This window comes from Malus domestica, chromosome 13 (genome assembly GCF_042453785.1).
Source record: "Malus domestica chromosome 13, GDT2T_hap1".
In the NCBI taxonomy this organism is placed as follows: domain Eukaryota; kingdom Viridiplantae; phylum Streptophyta; class Magnoliopsida; order Rosales; family Rosaceae; genus Malus; species Malus domestica.
Window position 1 is genome coordinate 9,914,617 of NC_091673.1, and position 12,140 is coordinate 9,926,756.

General features: G+C 41.0%; 3 protein-coding genes across 3 annotated transcripts; 2 read left to right on the plus strand and 1 right to left on the minus strand.

The window, feature by feature from the left end:
• The first annotated feature begins 431 nt into the window (after positions 1–431).
• On the plus strand, positions 432–5,708 carry LOC103423906 (DNA replication licensing factor MCM2-like). The gene is made up of 17 exons (XM_008361981.4): positions 432–810; positions 918–1,096; positions 1,201–1,355; positions 1,446–1,623; positions 1,758–1,977; positions 2,061–2,268; positions 2,546–2,680; positions 2,777–2,968; positions 3,057–3,229; positions 3,316–3,504; positions 3,612–3,728; positions 3,823–3,907; positions 3,996–4,148; positions 4,258–4,383; positions 4,474–4,656; positions 5,183–5,344; positions 5,452–5,708. The coding sequence occupies exons 1-17, from the start codon at positions 593–595 to the stop codon at positions 5,566–5,568; spliced, it is 2,790 nt and encodes a 929-aa protein (XP_008360203.1). The 5' UTR covers positions 432–592; the 3' UTR covers positions 5,569–5,708.
• Positions 5,709–5,717: 9 nt separating this feature from the next.
• On the plus strand, positions 5,718–8,702 carry LOC103423904 (calnexin homolog 1-like). Its single transcript, XM_008361979.4, has 6 exons — positions 5,718–6,343; positions 6,427–6,496; positions 6,682–7,811; positions 7,914–7,985; positions 8,095–8,214; positions 8,312–8,702. Exons 1-6 carry the CDS (start codon positions 6,236–6,238, stop codon positions 8,453–8,455), a joined length of 1,644 nt encoding a protein of 547 aa, XP_008360201.3. The 5' UTR covers positions 5,718–6,235; the 3' UTR covers positions 8,456–8,702.
• LOC103423905 (pentatricopeptide repeat-containing protein DOT4, chloroplastic-like) lies at positions 8,663–10,660 on the minus strand. The gene has a single exon (XM_008361980.4). It carries the CDS (start codon positions 10,658–10,660, stop codon positions 8,693–8,695), a length of 1,968 nt encoding a protein of 655 aa, XP_008360202.3. The 3' UTR covers positions 8,663–8,692.
• Between the last annotated feature and the right edge of the window lie 1,480 nt (positions 10,661–12,140).

Sequence of the window (12,140 nt, forward strand, 5' to 3'; positions counted from 1 at the left end):
AACAACAGACGAAATATGGGTATTTTAGCCATTTAATCTTTCGGTTCCGTTCCGTCCATGCGCTACCAAACGTAAAATGGAACAACCATCTCATTCTGTCCTACTCGTACCAAACATAACATAAAACATCCGTTCCGTCCTGTTCCGTATGTGTACTAAACGATACCTCATGGTACGGATATACCATAACATTTTGTATCGACAATACAATGACATGTACAAGTTTCCTTTTGTATATACATGATGCGCCGATACCAAGTTGTCGTGTCTTGACGAGTTTTCAGTCGGTTTATAATTTGGGTTGATCCAAGCCCGCCAAGAATTTGAGTTTCCGAATCCAAAGCCCAGGTCCAGACCATGGGGTCTCAACTGAATTCTGAAAGCCCAAAATGAGGTCGATTCATCATGCGACGTGGCAGCCCACGCGAGCCAAAATGGCGGGAAAGGTTCCCGCCAAAAAGTAGAGGCCTCCTCCCGTATGAGCCCTAAGGGCAGCAGAATTCCAATTTCTGAATTGCAATTTCAGCCGCATAGAGAGAAAGAGAGAATCACAGAGCGTGAGAGAGAAAGAAAAGAACTTTAATTTAAGGAAATGGCAGATAATCATCCGTCGACGCCGGATTCGCCGACGTCGGTCGGGTTCAACACCGACCAGCTGCCGCACACGAGCCGCACCTCCGAGAACTTCTCATCCTCCTCTTCCGACGACGAGGCCGCCGTCGACCCCGAAATCGTCCGAGATGAACCCGACGACGACCCCCTCCTTGAAGAGGAGGAGGGAGAGGATCTCTTCCACGACAATTTCTTGGAGTCAGTACTTCAGTTTCCTCTCTCTCTAAAAAGCATGATGTTTTTCAATTTATTTTATTTTCCTAGTTTTGATTTTCGAGAAATGATTGTTGTGGATGATTAATTAGTGATTATCGGAGATTGGATGGGCACGATCAATACGAGTCGGTGGGGCTGGATGATTCCGTTGAGGACGAGAGGGATTTGGATCAGATCATGGCCGACCGCCGGGCCGCGGAAGTCGAGCTTGATACCCGCGACGGCGTCCACACCTCCCGCAAGCTCCCCCATCTTCTCCATGACCAAGGTGAGTAAATTTTGTTTCTCTGAATTTAATTAACAATTTCAGAATTAGGTTTTTGATGTTGGTGTTGGTGAAATGTTGAGAGTGTGTTGGCATTGTGGTTGCAGATACTGATGATGATAGCTACCGGCCTTCGAAGAGAGCAAGGGCAGATTTCAGGCCTCCGAGAAGCTACGATGATACAGATGGAATGCAGAGTTCACCCGGAAGATCACAGTCACAGCCTGAACACTCCAGAGAGACTGATGTTGACGGCGATGAGGTTTAGTTATACAAATCATCCTTAACTTGCGTTGCAAACCCTTTTCTCGTATGTCAAATTCTTATCACTGGTTGTGGGTTTCATGTGTAGGATGATGAAGACGAAGACTTTAATATGTATTGTGTTCAGGGAACGCTTAGAGAGTGGGTTACGAGAGACGAAGTGCGAAGATTCATAGGCAGAAAATTCAAAGAGTTTTTACTCACCTATGTGAAAAAGGATCACAGTGATATCGAATGTGTGCGCCTCATTAATGAGATGGTGTTAGGTAAATGCGTAGCTTCTTTCATGACTGTTATGGTCTATTAACTGTTCTACTTTTTACCCCATTGTTTGTGCAAGCAGGAAGCTAATAGTGCCTTGGATTTTGGATTTGAATGAATTTACTGTTGCATTTTGCAGCCAATAAGTGTAGTCTGGAGATTGATTACAAGCAATTCATCCATGTTCATCCCAATATTGCCATTTGGTTGGCTGATGCCCCCCAGTCTGTCCTTGAAGTTATGGAAGATGTTGCCAAGAATGTTGTGTTTACTTTACACCCCAATTACAAACGTATCCATCAAAAGATCTATGTTCGGATAACTAACTTACCTGTTTACGATCAGATTCGCAACATTAGGTATGCTGGGGATTTTATTGTTTGGTGAAACCTTTCCTTGCCTTTTCCTTTGTGGTGACAATTTCATCTCTAATGATGTGCAGGCAGGTCCATTTGAATACCATGATTCGTATTGGAGGGGTTGTGACCCGACGCTCTGGGGTGTTTCCCCAGTTGCAGCAAGTAAAGTATGATTGCAATAAATGTGGGGCAATCTTGGGGCCATTCTTTCAGAATTCTTATTCTGAAGTCAAAGTTGGTTCTTGCCCTGAATGCCAATCAAAAGGACCATTCAGTGTCAATATTGAGCAGGTGAAAATTTACAAATTCACATCTGCTTTCAGTTATTTTTTATTAATGTTATGGAATTTATAGTTAGTATTGCACTTGAATTAGGTTGAACAGCTGTAGGAGGACGTAGTTGAGTTAAGGTTTTTGTTCTGGGTTCAACTTATATGTAAAAAAACATTGGTCTAAATTAGCCTTTCCTTTTCTGTTTCCATCCCTTTTCTGTTTCCATCCCTTTTCTTAGTGAAGAGTATAAGCGAAACACAAATTGAACCTCATATACATTCATTTCTTGCTTCAGACAATATACAGGAACTATCAAAAACTTACACTCCAAGAGAGCCCTGGAATTGTCCCCGCAGGTCGGCTTCCAAGATACAAGGAAGTGATACTATTGAATGATCTAATTGATTGTGCTCGTCCAGGGGAAGAGATTGTAGGATCCTCATCTTTGTCTTGCTCTTTTTCGCTTTGTTTTAGTGAATAATCACTCACTCCTATTCTGTTTTCTTTTCTATTTGATATATTCCAGGAGGTCACTGGCATTTATTCAAATAATTTTGACTTGTCTTTGAATACAAAGAACGGGTTTCCTGTATTTGCCACTGTGGTTGAAGCAAATTATATCACTAAGAAGCAAGACCTCTTTTCTGCTTACAAACTTACTCAGGAAGACAAAGAAGAGATTGAAAAGTTGTCAAAAGACCCAAGAATAGGAGAAAGGGTATGTTACCAAAACCCTCATTCTAAGGTTTCTAAACTACGTACCTCTTTGTATTACCATGAAATAACTACAAGTTTAATGAATGCAGCTTATAAAGTCAATTGCGCCATCAATCTATGGCCATGAGGACATAAAGACTGCAATAGCTCTTGCTATGTTTGGAGGCCAAGAGAAAAATGTTGAGGGAAAACACAGGCTAAGAGGGGATATAAATGTACTTCTCTTAGGTGATCCTGGCACGGCAAAATCACAGTTTCTTAAGTAAGAGCTACCATCATTCACTTAAAAGTGTATCCAATTTTTTCATAGTGAAGATCTATTTAATTATTCAATTTTCCTTTTAAAAGGTATGTTGAGAAGACTGGGCAAAGGGCTGTGTATACTACTGGTAAAGGAGCATCTGCTGTGGGGCTCACAGCAGCTGTTCACAAGGATCCTGTTACAAGGGAGTGGACTCTTGAAGGAGGGGCGCTTGTTCTAGCTGACAAGGGAATATGTCTTATTGATGAATTTGACAAAATGAACGATCAGGATAGGTACTGAAATGCTACTGCATATGTCAACTTCCAATTATGAAAGCTGACTCACCCCCTTCCCCCTTTATGTTGAGGATTTGAGCACTAACATTTTCATCTGCAATTAGGGTGAGTATTCATGAAGCAATGGAGCAGCAAAGCATTAGCATATCAAAAGCTGGGATTGTCACTTCTCTCCAAGCACGCTGCTCTGTCATTGCAGCTGCAAACCCTGTTGGAGGAAGGTGTGTTAGTGCAAAAATTTATTAAAAATAGCCATCGGGACACAAACTCCCTTGCGTTTCTGAGAACAATCTGACCTGTATGTCTGCATTCCAGATATGATTCCTCTAAAACCTTTGCACAAAATGTTGAGTTAACAGATCCGATCATCTCTCGTTTTGACATCCTCTGTGTTGTTAAGGTCAGGATTCTACAAACTCTAGTCTTCTTTACCACATTTCTATGTCAGTTCATTTTGACAGGGTGGAAAAAAAAATAATAATATGCAGGATGTGGTTGACCCAGTCACTGATGAAATGCTTGCAAAGTTTGTCGTTGATAGTCACTTCAAGTCACAAGCCAAGGGAGCTAACATGGATGATATGCCTATAAGCGAATCCCACGAAGATAGTGAAGCCTCTGCCAACCCAGTAGATCCAGAGGTTTTATACTTCATACTCTACCCAGTCTATCAACTTGTACTTGCTTGGTTTGTATGCACTTGATTTTCTTTCTTTTTAATTCATTAGTTTTTGGATCTTTCATTTTCAGATAATTCCTCAAGATATGCTGAAGAAATACATAACATATGCCAAGTTAAATGTATTCCCAAGGTTGCACGATGCTGATTTGGAAAAGATCACACGTGTTTATGCTGATATGCGGAGAGAATCTTCAGTTAGTTTCTTTTCTTACGTGTTTTATCTTGAGAGTTTGAGCTTTGGGTTTAACCTTATAGGAGACTCACTTTTTTACTGTTATTCTTAGCATGGACAAGGAGTACCCATAGCTGTAAGGCATATTGAATCAATGATCAGAATGTCTGAAGCACATGCAAGAATGCACCTTAGACAGCATGTAATACAAGAAGACGTGGACATGGCGATTCGTGTATTACTTGATTCATTCATCTCAACACAAAAATTTGGGGTGCAGAAAGCTCTGCAAAAGGTATAAAAAACTGCACATCTTCACTTTCCTTTTCCCATCTTTACTCTGGTGTTTTTAGTCTTCCAAAGCTTCTGATATTATGACAGAATGGCAACTCTACTTGACACATTGAATTATTAAGGTTTTAGCAATTATTTAGCTCGGCAATGGAAATTTACGGTATCGTGAGTATGATCTATTATATATGTGAGGATTCTTGAGTGTTCCACCGCGGCCAACTTTCCATTACTATTTTTTTTGTATTTGTTGCTTGTTAATGCTCTGATAAGCTTTCAATTACTCCCGGCCAAAAATCAAGTTGCAAATGACTCATGATAATCATCTGTAGGTCTTTGCCAAATGTGTATGCCCTTAATTTTTTAATACCATAACTATATATATGCATTTTCACAATTAAATCATTGCCAAGCACGATCTGATCTTGTTTGTACTTTGTGCCTAGCTGAAGAATTTGTAGATCACTTGGCAAAATTTTTTTAGTTTTTTGTGTAGTTGATTACTGAAGGATTTGTTTTGTATTATGCAGAAATTCAGAGAATACATGACTTACAAGAAGGATTACAACAGTGCGGTCCTTCATTTACTCCGTCAGCTCGTGAGGGATGCAATCCGCTTTGAAGAAATTGTTTCCGGATCAGCCGCAGGGCTCACCCACATTGATGTAAAAGTGGCAGATTTGCAGAGGATGGTAATGCAGACATGAAATCCTGCTTTTGGAACTTGTAATTTTTTACTTTCCTAACCGAAATAGGTACTCGATAATCGAGCTTTTCGGATTTGATTTGTTCTTTGCAGGCGCAGGAGTATGAGATTCTTGATCTGCGACCCTTCTTTACAAGCGCTAGTTTCTCAGGAGCCAACTTTGAGTTGGATGAAGAGCGTGGATTTATAAGGCATCACCTTGCAAGATGATGATGATGGAAAGAAGCACCAGCAAATATGTTGCATTAGTTTAAATGCAGATTATGAACTAAATCTCACAATTTTCATTTGCTAAACTATATGATTGCAAATGTCCTAATTTGCTCCAACAAATACAATTCAATTACTAATCTTATGCTTTTTTTCTTTCTCAAAGGTAAAATTCAATACCAAACACATGTTGATATTCAATTACAATAAATAAGGGCACAAAACTAAAAAGTAGATCCGAATGCACCGCAAAAAAACAGCCCAACAAAAACAAAATTAAAGGAAAATTAATAAAAAAAATTTGAAAACTTTGAGTTTTAAGGATAAAATAAAGAGTAAAGTGAATAGTATTAAGATTGATTTCTTAGTGTAAAATTGTGATTTTTTGTTAAGATAAACAGTATCGAAATCTTTTCGTTAAAATTTTTAAAAATTAAATGGTTCTAATTATGATATTCATTATAATTAAACTATATTTTTCACAACTCATGCATCGTCCAATATTATCGTTCCTACTTTATTAAAATTTCTTCCCTTCAAACGGCCGCCAAACAATAAAATAAAGAAATAAAATTTATTCTCCTAGTAAAGGAAAGCTTTCAAATCAGCTGTTCCAGTGTGTAGGCAAAATCGAAGGCGCGCTTAGGGTTAAGGCGCGACGGTCCTCATGGCAGGAACACGGTGGCGTCGAATCACTGACCTCCTTCTTCTTCTGCTGCTGATTGGCTGCTCTGCTTCCCAGATCCACGCTTCTTCAGAATACGAAGTCGATTCGGTAACCATTCCCTTCCATTTTCTTATTTATTCATAATAATCTTTATTTTTCATGAATGTTTACAGAGAATTTATGATTTACAGATCTTTTACGAGCCATTTTCTGAGTCGTTTGAAGGCAGATGGATTGTTTCTTCGAAAGATGAGTACCAAGGTGTCCAGTTTTTTGTTTGATTGTTTTAATATCAGCTATTCGCAGTAATTAACTGTTTTCTGTTATCTATGTTTTCCTAAATTGTTTTTCTGTGCAATTTGAGTCTTTTACTCTCCGAGTGTTGTCAAATTTATTTTTTCAGTGAATTTTGAGTGCTTAATTTTATTTATTTATGTCGAGTTTAGGGGTATGGAAACTGTCCAAGAGTGAGGGACATGATGATTACGGGCTTCTGGTAAGTGAGAAGGCGAGGAAGTATGCAGTGGTGAAAGAGATGGACAAGGCTGTGAGCCTTGCTGATGGAACTGTTGTCCTACAGTTTGAGGTCCGGCTCCAGAACGGGCTTGAATGTGGCGGTGCTTACTTGAAGTACCTCCGGCCACAGGAGGCTGGATGGAAAGCGGAGGAATTTGACAATGAGTCGCCATATTCTATTATGTTTGGACCGGACAAATGTGGTTCCACAAACAAGGTTCATTTCATTTTTAAGCACAAGAACCCCAAGAGTGGAGAGTATGTTGAGCACCATCTCAAGGACCCTCCATCCGTGCCCTCCGATAAGCTGTCTCATGTTTACACTGCCATACTGAAACCTGATAACGAAGTTAGGATTTTGATAGATGGGGAGGAGAAGAAGAAGGCGAATTTCCTGTCGAATAAAGATTTTGAGCCTGCATTGATTCCAGCCAAGACAATTCCTGACCCAGAGGATCAAAAGCCAGAGGATTGGGATGAGCGGCTGAAGATTCCAGACCCCAATGCCGTTAAGCCTGATGATTGGGACGAGGATGCACCAATGGAAATTGAGGACGAGGATGCTGTGAAACCTGAAGGGTGGTTGGATGATGAGCCTGAAGAGATTGATGACCCTGAGGCGACAAGGCCAGAAGATTGGGACGATGAAGAGGATGGTGTATGGGAACCGACAAAGACGGATAACCCCAAGTGTTCATTGGCACCTGGTTGTGGAGAATGGAAGAAGCCAATGAAACATAATCCTGCTTATAAAGGAAAATGGAGCCCTCCTATGATTGACAACCCCAGTTACAAGGGCATCTGGAAGCCTCGAGAAATTCCAAACCCTGATTACTTCGAGACTGAGAAGCCCAACTTTGAGCCCATTGCTGCTATTGGCATTGAGATCTGGACAATGCAGGACGGAATATTGTTTGACAATATGCTCATAGCTGATGATGAGAAGGTTGCTGAATCTGTTAGGCTAACAACGTGGAAGCCGAAGTTTGAAACTGAGAAAGAGAAACAGAAGGCTGAGGAAGAAGCTGCAGGTCTTTCCGATGGACTCTCAAGCTACCAGGTGATCTAATTTTTTTTTTTCATTTTATATTTGAGTTTCCTTCATATTGATTGATTTTTGGTATATCATAAGCTAATCAGTGTTAAGAACAAATACTTGCAGAAGAAAGTATTCGACCTTCTTTACAAGATAGCAGATGTTTCTTTCTTGGATGCATACAAACCCAGGATCATTGTAAGTGCTTGGCTTGCCATTGCAGCATCATAACAACTTTTTTCTCAAAGGTTATGCTTAATTGAATCGTAGAAGATGATAATCATTTGTTTTTGCAATGCTCACGCAGGAATTGATTGAGAAGGGAGAAAAACAGCCCAATATTACAATTGGTGTTATCGTCTCTGTCGTGGTTGTTCTCTTGTCAATTTTCTTTAAAATCCTGTTTGGTGGCAAGAAACCGGCGGTGGTATACATCTAGCATAGATTCACTTTTCTGTAGTGGTAATGACTTTTGATCTCATAAACTAGTGCACTTGTAAACTCTTCTGCCCTGTGCTTTTCAGGTCACTGTTCCAGAACCAAGCAGGGCTGCGGCTGCACGGACTTCCCATGATGAAGGAAGCAGCGGCGAGAAGGAAGATGAGATTGAGAAAGAAGAAGCTGCTGCTCCTCCTCCCCGCAGGCGGTCTGCCAGAAGGGAAACATGAGCATATATGTAGTATGTGGTTGTTATACTCGCAAAATCTTGAGATAGAGCCTACATGGCTTGATTTCCTGCTAGTATGTTTCCGAAACTTCCTTTTTTACTTCTTATTAGAACACTTGTTTAAGTACGGATTAGCGATACTCTTGTGCTGATCGTTATTTTGTTGGAGGTAGATGTTGATCCACTCTGTATTAGATGTTGTTCCAGATGATATAACAGCAACATATAGATAAGTTAATCACCAAAAATCATCACATGTACAATAACCATCCTTAAAATGGTGGAAACAATTTGGGTCCTTGAGTATGATTTCTCGTCCTTCCATCCGGGATATAATTTTTGCAGAATCATGGCACCTGCGACACACCCGTAGGTTCTTAGTTACACGTATCGTTGTCCTGGATTGTGTACTGATGAGTCCGAAAGAAATAGCCAGCATTTCACTGTGGCCAGTCGGAATGCACTCGCGCTCTTCATCCACATCATGGAAACTAAAATCCGAATCAGGTCGATCTCCTCCGTCTTCCATTTTCTGCATCAAACACTGCAACTCCCAGTATATTCCCTGTGATCTTGGGTGCGTTACGTCCCCCGTCCCGAACACATGAATTTTGTTTCTGATTTCTGTCCAAGTATAAGCTCTATTAGGTCTCAAACCCATGTCTGTCATCATTCCTCGAACCTCATCGACCATGTCCCGTTTTGCATTTTCGGCATACCAGTTGGCAAGCAACACATAGTTGTCGGCATTAAGAGGTTCCCAGTCACAGAGCTGCTCGATAACCCGCCTTCCCAATTTCAGTTGCCGGTGAATCCTACAGCCGTCTAGCAGTGCTCTCAGTACCTCGGGATCTCCTTCGATCTTTTTATCGGCAATAAAGTTATTTGCCTCATCAAACAGCCCAGAACGCGATAGAAGAGTTACGAACAAAGCACAATGTGCAACTGTAGGTGTCTTGATGCAGTTGAAATAAAACTTCCCTTCCTCGACCATGCGTGCTGCAACGCAAGCATGAAGGACAGCAGCATAGGTGATTTCATCGATCTGTATACTCGTTTCCTTCTCCATTTGGCAGAATAAATCTACTCCGATCTTTCCTTGTCCGTGTAAGCTGTACCCGGTTATCATCACTGTCCACGAAACAAGATCTCTGTACTTCAACCTGGCAAAAACTTTTGCAGCTGATTCGATAAATCCCGACTTGACATACATGTCCATAAGAGCATTCAGAACGGTGAGATTCATTCGAATACCATGTCGCAGCAAGAATCCATGAGTCTCTTTGCCATGTTTACCTGCAGACATTCTTGCGCATGCTGGGAGAACACTAGAGACCGAGAGCGGATCAGGTTTCACCCCGTCTCCAACCATCTGCCTAAACAGCTTAAGACCCTCATTGAAGCCTCCCCTCTTCACATTGGCATGAATCATTTCTGTCCAAGAAATGACATCTTTCTCCGGCATTTGGTTGAAAACTGCCCAAGCTTCGTCGACACAGCCACAGTCCATGTACATTTTCAAGAGGGTATTGCTCACCAACACATCATACTCCAATCCACGTTCCTTGGCAACCCTGTGTACTTTTGTTCCATCAATCAACGATCTCAACATGCCACAGGCACCAGCCGCCGTCGCCACAGCTACAGAATCTATCTGTGCTCCGGACTCCACCATTCTCTCAAACACATGAACCGCCTTGCCGGGTTTACCTTCCGCAATGTACAGCCTGGCCAGCATTGTCCATGAAACAGAGTCCTTAACCAGGGACTTGTCAAACAGCCCTTTCGCGGAGTCCGCGCTGTCGAGGCGACCGTACAACTCAATGAGAGCAGCAACCACGTACCGGTCACCAGAGCAGCCGAGCTTGTGAGCGTGGGCATGGAGTTGCTTGCCGAGGGAGAGATCAGCCGAAAGCCGAGAGGCAGACAAGACGCGAGGGAGAGTGTGTCTGTCGGGGCGAACGCCGCGGAGGAGCATTTGGTGGTAAGTGGCGAGGGCGTGGTGGAAGTCGGCATTGGCGATATGGGTCTGGATAAGTCTGTTCCATGCGAAGGTGTCTGAGTGGGGCATTTTGTCGAACACCTTGTGGGTGACGGCTACCTTCGTGGTGGGTTTAGCATTTCGGGAGTGCTTGTAGTGGGCGGTGTTGATTGGGTTCTCGGTGACGATCAAGCGCTGGATTTGGGCGGATGGAAGGGCTTCCATTTCAGTTCAGTCGCACCCAATTCAGCATTGCCCGTACGGATTCGAGCGCAGTTATCGAGGAGGAGTTTCTTTTTCGGGAGAAGAGGCTTTCCTTTGAGCAGTTAAGTTTGGTCAAATATCAACGACATGTCGTGCTTTTTGTCAGGTCACAAGTCCTAATAAAGAAACGACACCTTTGGGCGAAGTGCTTGGTTTCGGATTTGTGTGATTTGTGAGACATGATATTTGAGATAAAACATAAAAGATAGATAGTTAGATTGTTCAACTACGTTATGAAGTGAACTCCAAAAAAAGTGTGTTTAATTATGTGTCAAAAACGTGTCTCCGAATCTTAACACATTATACATCGGGTTGTGCTATCCACACATCTCTTTTAACTTCACATACATTCCTTGTTAATTTCTGTCATTTGATATTCTTCAATCTATCCAATCCGATGGTCGAAAATTAGAAGGATGTGTGAAAAGTAAAAAAGAATATGTGGACAGCACACCACTATATATATATATATATATATATATATATATATATATGTTTACATACATGAATGAAACCGAACATTAGTGTAAACTACAAGCAGGTTACTACTCTTTTCTAAGCTTTTTAGGAATAAGTTATTTTTCATTTTTTATAAATTAGCTTCACACATAAATAAGTTATTAAAAATACAAAAGTGATTTTTGCACATTTTCAAAGTGGGATTTGCAAAATGTGGGATTTGCAAATCTATCAGCTGATGTGGATATTTTGATCCATATTGGTTGCTCATATAGAGTGTCTCATCGAGCGTGTCAAAAAGTAGATTAGACTAGTACAATTAGAAATAAACTAAAACGAAAAAAGTAAAAACTAGACTATGAACTACATTACACTAAACCTAGGATTAGGAATTGAATAGAATGTAAAAGACTAGTTGTGTTTGATCAGGGATCCTCTACTCTTATTCTAATCTTGTATTTATAGGGCAACATTAGCCCTTGATCGATCATTTGTCCGGCCTGTTAGTCTTGCTCATTTGAAAACTTTTCTTCCGCGGCCACTCCAATCTTGGGATATGATTTATCAACTTATTTTGTAATGTTCATCCATGTCGGATTGATTGGCCTCGATCCTTGCCTCAGTGAATTTCTCCTTGTGCTTATCTCCTCCGGACTTCTTTGAAAAGATCGTGGACCTTCTACTTTGAATCATTAACTTTGATTGACTTGGATTGGACATCAATTTACTCTTCGGATCTTGGTTCTTGCCAATTTTAGATTTTCTAGGCAAAGATCTTCTATATGTCAAGGCATTCTTCGTTTCTGGATCACGGGCTTTGACAAACATTTAATTTAAAATCTTAAGGCTTGACTTGATTTTTAAGATCAATTATGTAATGGCCGCAATAACACTGACTCATTTTGGTCCAAAACATAGTTCAATTTAGATTATGATTTCGTCTTGGATCTTGGCCCAAACCCTACTTAAATCGTACATTCTC

What these genes read in the sequence shown, in the direction of transcription:
- LOC103423906 (XM_008361981.4), top strand. Translation starts at nt 593, where the DNA reads ATGGCAGATAATCATCCGTCGACGCCGGATTCGCCGACGTCGGTCGGG. An exon ending in GATCAGATTCGCAACATTAG is followed by an intron (nt 1,978 to 2,060) that starts GTATGCTGGGGA and finishes AATGATGTGCAG; the next exon opens with GCAGGTCCATTTGAATACCA. An exon ending in GCAAAATCACAGTTTCTTAA is followed by an intron (nt 3,230 to 3,315) that starts GTAAGAGCTACC and finishes TCCTTTTAAAAG; the next exon opens with GTATGTTGAGAAGACTGGGC.
- LOC103423905 (XM_008361980.4), bottom strand. Translation starts at nt 10,660, where the DNA reads ATGGAAGCCCTTCCATCCGCCCAAATCCAGCGCTTGATCGTCACCGAG.
- LOC103423904 (XM_008361979.4), top strand. Translation starts at nt 6,236, where the DNA reads ATGGCAGGAACACGGTGGCGTCGAATCACTGACCTCCTTCTTCTTCTG. An exon ending in TTCGAAAGATGAGTACCAAG is followed by an intron (nt 6,497 to 6,681) that starts GTGTCCAGTTTT and finishes TGTCGAGTTTAG; the next exon opens with GGGTATGGAAACTGTCCAAG. An exon ending in ATGGACTCTCAAGCTACCAG is followed by an intron (nt 7,812 to 7,913) that starts GTGATCTAATTT and finishes AAATACTTGCAG; the next exon opens with AAGAAAGTATTCGACCTTCT.